At 42.6% G+C, this 7,513-nt stretch overlaps 1 protein-coding gene across 10 annotated transcripts; it reads right to left on the bottom strand.

The window, feature by feature from the left end:
- Positions 1-423: 423 nt before the first annotated feature.
- Positions 424-5,028, bottom strand: LOC127920341 (neurofilament heavy polypeptide-like). 10 transcript variants are annotated; one of them, XM_052504345.1, is made up of 10 exons: positions 4,404-4,491; positions 4,172-4,219; positions 3,953-4,000; positions 3,523-3,567; positions 2,983-3,030; positions 2,464-2,511; positions 2,234-2,281; positions 2,015-2,062; positions 1,877-1,924; positions 428-545 (listed from the first exon to the last, which is right to left on the bottom strand). In XM_052504345.1, exons 1-10 carry the CDS (start codon positions 4,474-4,476, stop codon positions 490-492), a joined length of 510 nt encoding a protein of 169 aa, XP_052360305.1. In that variant the 5' UTR covers positions 4,477-4,491; the 3' UTR covers positions 428-489. The 10 variants fall into 10 exon arrangements, with proteins under 10 accessions (XP_052360309.1, XP_052360312.1, XP_052360305.1 ...); XM_052504344.1 differs by lacking the exon at positions 428-545 and adding an exon at positions 1,424-1,630; XM_052504349.1 differs by lacking the exon at positions 1,877-1,924 and having other exon boundaries at positions 424-545.
- Positions 5,029-7,513: the final 2,485 nt, after the last annotated feature.

Raw genomic sequence — 7,513 nt, 5'->3', positions numbered from 1 at the left:
CTGCAGCATCTGAATCAAAAGCAACATAATTGTGTTTCTCTATGAATATAGAAGGATACATTTTTTCTCCGAGATGATGTACTGGGCGGCAGGGTAGCCTAGTGGTTAGAGCGTTGGACTCAGTAACCGGAAGATTGCAAGTTCAAACCCCGAGCTGACAAGGTGCAAATCTGTCGCTCTGCCCCTGAACAGGCAGTTAACCCACTGTTCCTAGGCCGTCATTGATAATAAGAATTTGTTCTAACTGAATTGCCTGGTGAAATAAATGTATAAAAAAATATTATATTGGTAGTGATAAAAATCAATACATTCTGTTACCTTCATTTGAAGGAGTTACTTTGGCTTTTTCTTTGGAAACTTCAGCTTCTAAGTTACACATACTACAGTCCTTACAATAATAACTTATTGAATGTTTTGTAAATAGCATGAAATGGATACATAGGCTGCTTACTTATTATTTGAATAAACAGAAAAAGAACAATTCAAAAATCATTTCATACCTTTCTTTTCTGGAGTTAATTTCTCCTTTTCTTTTGCTTCAGCATCTAAATCAGAAAACACATTTCATGAAGTATACCTTATATCATACAAAAGTCTTACCTGATTCAGACTATCAGGCCAAGCCAAACTGAACTTTGCTCATTGAGATATTTTCTTTCACATTGTCCTTTCCAGCACAATTCCAGCAGCTATGGTTGATGAGTATCTAGGCCAGCCCAGTATACTCGTAGGCTGGCTTGGCTCAGTAATGCAAAAATGGGTTCTGTGGTACACAAAGAATACTTTGCACCTTTCTTGATGTAAGCTGCTTTGGTCTGTTCTTTGGGAATTCACTGTCTAATACAAGCATTGGACAAGACACAACATGAATCTCAATAATTACGCCATTATACATTTTCAAGCCAGAAAAAATAATCCTATCAGTACCTTCTTTGAAGGCTCTGGTTTGGCTTGTTCCTTAGTTTCCTTGGACTCTAATCAAACAAGAATGATAACATATACAGCAAAGGTTCAAACTGCAATTGATTCAAACCCATACTGAGTATTTGGTTGAGAGAGAAATGAAGCACACTCTAAATTCTCACTTAAATTCAGTTATCACTAAAACACGTACGTCAGCATCACTTATGAATATAGAAGGATACATTTTTTCTCCGAGATTATGTACTGGGCGGCAGAGTTGCCTAGTGTTTAGAGCGTTGGACTAGTAACCGGAAGATTGCAAGTTCAAAACCCCGAGCTGACAAGGTGCAAATCTGTCGCTCTGCCCCTGAACAGGCAGTTAACCCACTGTTCCTAGGCCGTCATTGATAATAAGAATTTGTTCTTAACTGAATTGCCTGGTGAAATAAATGTATAAAAAAATATTATATTGGTAGTGATAAAAATCAATACATTCTGTTACCTTCATTTGAAGGAGTTACTTTGGCTTTTCTTTGGAAACTTCAGCTTCAAAGTTCACGTACAACAGTCCTTACAATAATAACTTATTGAATGTTTTGTAAATAGCATGAAATGGATACATAGGCTGCTTACTTATTATTTGAATAAACAGAAAAAGAACAATTCAAAAATCATTTCATACCTTTCTTTTCTGGAGTTAATTTCTCCTTTTCTTTTGCTTCAGCATCTAATTCAGAAAAACACATTTCATGAAGTATACCTTCTATCATACAAAAGTCTTACCTGATTCAGACTATCAGGCCAAGCCAAACTGAACTTTGCTCATTGAGATATTTTCTTTTCACATTGTCCTTTCCAGCACAATTCCAGCAGCTATGGTTGATGAGTATCTAGGCCAGCCCAGTATACTGTAGGCTGGCTTGGCTCAGTAATGCGAAAATGGGTTCTGTGGTACACAAAGAATACTTTGTACCTTTCTTTGATGACGCTGCTTTGGTCTGTTCTTTGGGACTTTCACTGTCTAATACAAGCATTGGACAAGACACAACATGAATCTCAATAATTACGCCATTATACATTTTCAAGCCAGAAAAAAATATCCTATCTGTACCTTCTTTTGAAGGCTCTGGTTTGGCTTGTTCCTTAGTTTCCTTGGACTCTAATCAAACAAGAATGATAACATATACAGCAAAGGTTCAAACTGCAATTGATTCAAACCCATACTGAGTATTTGGTTGAGAGAGAAATGAAGCACACTCTGTGGAAGACATATATTTAGAGTAAGACTAGCGTTTTTTGTTTCAAGTCTAAAGAAAAAAGTTAACCATACCTTTCTTTGATGAAGCTGCTTTGGCGTTTTCTTTGTGAATGTCAGCTTCTAAAACAATCATTGGAGAAGACACAAAATTAATCTAAAGAATTGAGCCATTTCTTTATTTCTTTGCAAGAGCTGGTTTGGTCTTCTCACTGCTAAATTCAGCTTCAGTAAAATAGTGACTTTCAGCCTTTATCAAGCACTATCAAATTACATATTAACCACATATTTGAAAATATTTTTACCTTTCTTTGCAGGGGCTGATTTCACCTTTTCTTTAATAACTGCAGCATCTATGTCAAATATTGATACAAACATAGATGCAGTATATATGCTTATTTCATTGGATTATTGTATAATCTGATATATATTATACACTAAATTATTGTACAGAATACACATGTTCTTAAATGTAATATACTGCTTATCAAACAATACACATTATTGCAAAATAACATTTGTGTGCAAAGAGAAAATACATATTTACATTTAAATTAAATAATTTGTTATGGCTGTCTGTTCACCTCAATATTTATTTTACATTTACAATTGTTGTCATTTAACAGACACTCTTATCCAGAACTATTTACAGTAGTGAGTGCATTTTCAATTGCTAACTCTGAATTTAGATTTGTCAAATTTGGAAGAGATTATAAACATCTAGAAACAATGAAAGTAACAAAAAATATGCTGTGAATTTAAATGAATACAACGCAAACAAATGTTATAACAAATTCCTAATTACATACTAACCACATTCTTACCTTTCTTTGCAGGGGCTGATTTGACCTTTTCTTTAATAACTGCAGCATCTGAATCAAAAGCAACATAATTGTGTTTCTCTATGAATATAGAAGGATACATTTTTTTCTCCGAGATTATGTACTGGGCGGCAGGGTAGCCTAGTGGTTAGAGTGTTGGACTAGTAACCGGAAGATTGCAAGTTCAAAACCCCCGAGCTGACAAGGTGCAAATCTGTCGTTCTGCCCCTGAACAGGCAGTTAACCCACTGTTCCTAGGCCGTCATTGATAATAAGAATTTGTTCTTAACTGAATTGCCTGGTGAAATAAATGTATAAAAAAAATATTATATTGGTAGTGATAAAAATCAATACATTCTGTTACCTTCATTTGAAGGAGTTACTTTGGCTTTTTCTTTGGAAACTTCAGCTTCTAAGTTCACGTACAACAGTCCTTACAATAATAACTTATTGAATGTTTTATAAATAGCATAAAATGGACACAGGCTGCCTACTTATTATTTGAATAAGTGGAAAATTACCAATTAAAAAATCATTTCATACCTTTCTTTTCTGGAGTTAATTTGGCCTTTTCTTTTGCTTCAGCATCTAAATCAGAACAACACATTTCATGAAGTATACCTTCTATCATACAAAACAGTCTTACCTGATTCAGACTATCAGGCCAAGCCAAACTGAACTTTGCTCATTGAGATATTTTATTTTCACATTGTCCTTTCCAGCACAATTCCAGCAGCTATGGTTGATGAGTATCTAGGCCAGCCCAGTATACTGTAGGCTGGCTTGGCTCAGTAATGCAAAAATGGGTTCTGTGGTACACAAAGAATACTTTGCACCTTTCTTTGATGAAGCTGCTTTGGTCTGTTCTTTGGGACCTTCACTGTCTAATACAAGCATTGGACAAGACACAACATGAATCTCAATAATTACGCCATTGTACATTTTGAAGCCAGAAAAAATATCCTATCTGTACCTTCTTTTGAAGGCTCTGGTATGGCTTGTTCCTTAGTTTCCTTGGACACTAATCAAACAAGAATGATAACATATACAGCAAAGGTTCGAACTGCAATTGATTCAAACCCATACTGAGTATTTGGTTGAGAGAGAAATGAAGCACACTCTGTGGAAGACATCTATTTAGTAGTAAGACTAGCGTTTTTTGTTTCAAGTCTAAAGAAAAAGTTATCCATACCTTTCTTTGATGAAGCTGCTTTGGCGTTTTCTTTGTGAATGTCAGCTTCTAAAACAATCATTGGAGAAGACACAAAATTAATCTAAATAATTGAGCCATTTCTTTATTTCTTTGCAAGAGCTGGTTTGGTCTTCTCACTGCTAAATTCAGCTTCTCAGTAAAATAGTGACTTTCAGCCTCGATCAAGCACTATCAAATTACATATTAACCACAGATTTGAAAATATTTTTACCTTTCTTTGCAGGGGCTGATTTCACCCTTTCTTTAATAACTGCAGCATCTATGTCAAATATTGATACAAACATACATGCAGTATATATGCTTATTTCATTAGATTATTGTATAATCTGATATATATTATACACTAAATTATTGTACAGAATACATATGTTCTTAAATGTAATATACTGCTTATCTGTCACGCCTTGGTCATTGTATTTTGTGTTTTCGTTATATTTTTGGTCAGGCCAGGGTGTGACATGGGTTTATGTTGTTGTATTTCGTATTGGGGTTTTTGTATTATTGGGATTGCGGCTGAGTACGGGTGTTGTATGGGCTTGGCTGCCTGAGGCGGTTCTCAATCAGAGTCAGGTGATTCTCGTTGTCTCTGATTGGGAACCGTCTTTAGGTAGCCTGGTTTCGCTGTGTATTTTGTGGGTGATTGTTCCTGTCTCTGTGTCGTTTCACCAGATAGGCTGTAATAGGTTTCACGTTCTGTTTGTTGTTTTCGTATTTGTATAGTTATTTCATGTATCGCTTTTTTCCTTTCATTAAAGACATGAGTAACCACTACGCTGCATTTCGGTCCGACTCTCTTTCCACAAACGAAGAACGCCATTACAGAATCACCCACCACACTCGGACCGAGCAGCGTGTAAACAGGCAGCGACAGCTTGAACAGCGAAGGGAGGACATTATGGATAGCAGAGGCATGGAGTATACGACGTGGGAAGAAATCGACAGGTGGGCGGCCGACCCAGAGAGAGTGCAGGTGCCCGCCTGGGATTCGCTGGAGCAGTGCGAAGAGGGCTATAGGCGAATGGAGTCAAAAAGAAAGACACGTCGGCGCAGAGTGAAAACCGAAAGTAACCCCCAAATATTTATTGGGGGAGGGCGCAGAGAGTGAGTGGCTGAGTCAGGGTTCAGACCTGAGCAAACTCTCCCTGTTAATCGTGAAGAGCAGTTGCAGTGGGAGAGGCTACACCACTTGGAGAATTGGACATGGGAGGAGGAATTAGACGGGAAAGGACCCTGGGCTCAGCCTGGAGAATATCGCCGTCCCAAGGAAGAAATAGAGGCGGCTAAAGCGGAGAGGCGCTGGTATGAGGAAGCAGCACGGCGACGTGGTTGGAAGCCCGAAAAGCAGCCCCAAAACATTATTGGGGGGGGGGGCTAAAAGGGAGTATGGCTATGCCAGGTAGGAGACCTGCGCAAACTCTCTGTGCTCACCATTGGGCTAGAGAGACCGGGCAGGCACCGTGTTATGCTATGGAGCGCACGGTGATTCCAGTGTGGGTGCATAGCCCGGGTGCGGCACATACCAGCCCTTCCTATTGGCCGGGCTAGAGTGGGCATCGAGCCAGGTAAGCTTGGGCAGGCTCGGTGCTCAAGAGCTCCAGTGCGCCTGCACGGTCCGGTCTATCCAGAGCCACCTCCACACACCAGTCCTCCGGTAGCAGCTCCCCGCACCAGGCTTCCTGTACGTGTCCTCAATCCTGTAGCACCAGTTCCAGCACCACGCACCAGGCCTTCAGTGCGCCTCGCCTGTTCAGCGCAGCCAGCGCTTTTCTCCTCTCCTGCGCTGCTGGAGTCTCCCGCCTGTTTAGCGCAGCCAGAGCCTTTCTCCTGTACTGCGCTGCCGGAGTCTCCCGCCTGCCCAGCGCCGCCAGTGCCGCCAGTCTGCCCAGCGTCGCCAGTCTACCCAGCGCCGCCAGTCTGCCCAGCGCCGCCAGTCTGCCCAGCGCCGCCAGTCTGCCCAGCGCCGCCAGTCTGTCAGGATCAGTTAGATCCACCAGTCAGCCTGTATTCACCAGTCTGCCAGGATCCGCCAGAAGAGCCAGTCGGCCAGGATCCGCCAGTCAGCCAGGATCCGCCAGTCGGCCAGGATCCGCCAGTCGGCCAGGATCCGCCAGTCAGCCAGGATCCGCCAGTCAGCCAGGATCCGCCAGTCAGCCAGGATCCGCCAGTCAGCCAGGATCCGCCAGTCAGCCAGGATCCGCCAGTCAGCCAGGATCTTCCAGATCTGCCAGTCAACCAGTCTCTTCCAGATCTGCCAGTCAACCAGTCTCTTCCAGATCTGCCAGTCAACCAGTCTCTTCCAGATCTGCCAGTCAACCAGTCTCTTCCAGATCTGCCAGTCAACCAGTCTCTTCCAGATCTGCCAGTCAACCAGTCTCTTCCAGATCTGCCAGTCAACCAGTCTCTTCCAGATCTGCCAGTCAACCAGTCTCTTCCAGATCTGCCAGTCAACCAGTCTCTTCCAGATCTGCTAGTCAACCAGAATCTTCCAGATCCGCCAGCCAGCCAGGATCTACCGGAGCCTACTACCTGCCTGAGCTTCCTCTCAGTACTGGGCTGCCCCTCAGCCCCGAGCTGCCCCTCAGTCACGAGATGCCCCTCAGTCACGAGATGCCCCTCAGTCACGAGATGCCCCTCAGTCACGAGATGCCCCTCAGTCACGAGATGCCCCTCAGTCACGAGATGCCCCTCAGTTCTGTGGGGTTCTGGGTGAGGACTATTAGGCCATGGTCGGCGGCGAGGGTGGATTATCCCAGGACGCGAAGGGGAGGAACTAGGACATTAATGGAGTGGGGTCCACGTCCCGAGCCGGAACCGCCACCATGGACAGACGCCCACCCGGACCCTCCCTGTGGTTTTGAGGTGCGTCCGGGAGTCCGCACCTTAGGGGGGTGGGTTCTGTCACGCCTTGGTCATTGTATTTTGTGTTTTTGTTATATTTTTTGTCAGGCCAGGGTGTGACATGAGTTTATGTTGTTCTATTTCGTATTGGGGTTTTGTATTATTGGGATTGCGGCTGAGTAGGGGTGTTGTATGGGCTTGGCTGCCTGAGGCGGTTCTCAATCAGAGTCAGGTGATTCTCGTTGTCTCTGATTGGGAACCGTATTTAGGTAGCCTGGTTTCGCTGTGTATTTTGTGGGTGATTGTTCCTGTCTCTGTGTAGTTTCACCAGATAGGCTGTAATAGGTTTCACGTTCCGTTTGTTGTTTTCGTATTTGTATAGTTATTTCATGTATCGCTTTTTTCCTTTCATTAAAGACATGAGTAACCACTACGCTGCATTTCGGTCCGACTCTCTTTCCACAAACGAAGAACGCTTTACAT

This window comes from Oncorhynchus keta, unplaced genomic scaffold (assembly GCF_023373465.1).
Source record: "Oncorhynchus keta strain PuntledgeMale-10-30-2019 unplaced genomic scaffold, Oket_V2 Un_contig_19064_pilon_pilon, whole genome shotgun sequence".
NCBI lineage: Eukaryota > Metazoa > Chordata > Actinopteri > Salmoniformes > Salmonidae > Oncorhynchus > Oncorhynchus keta.
This window is presented reverse-complemented; position numbering and strand designations above follow the sequence as displayed.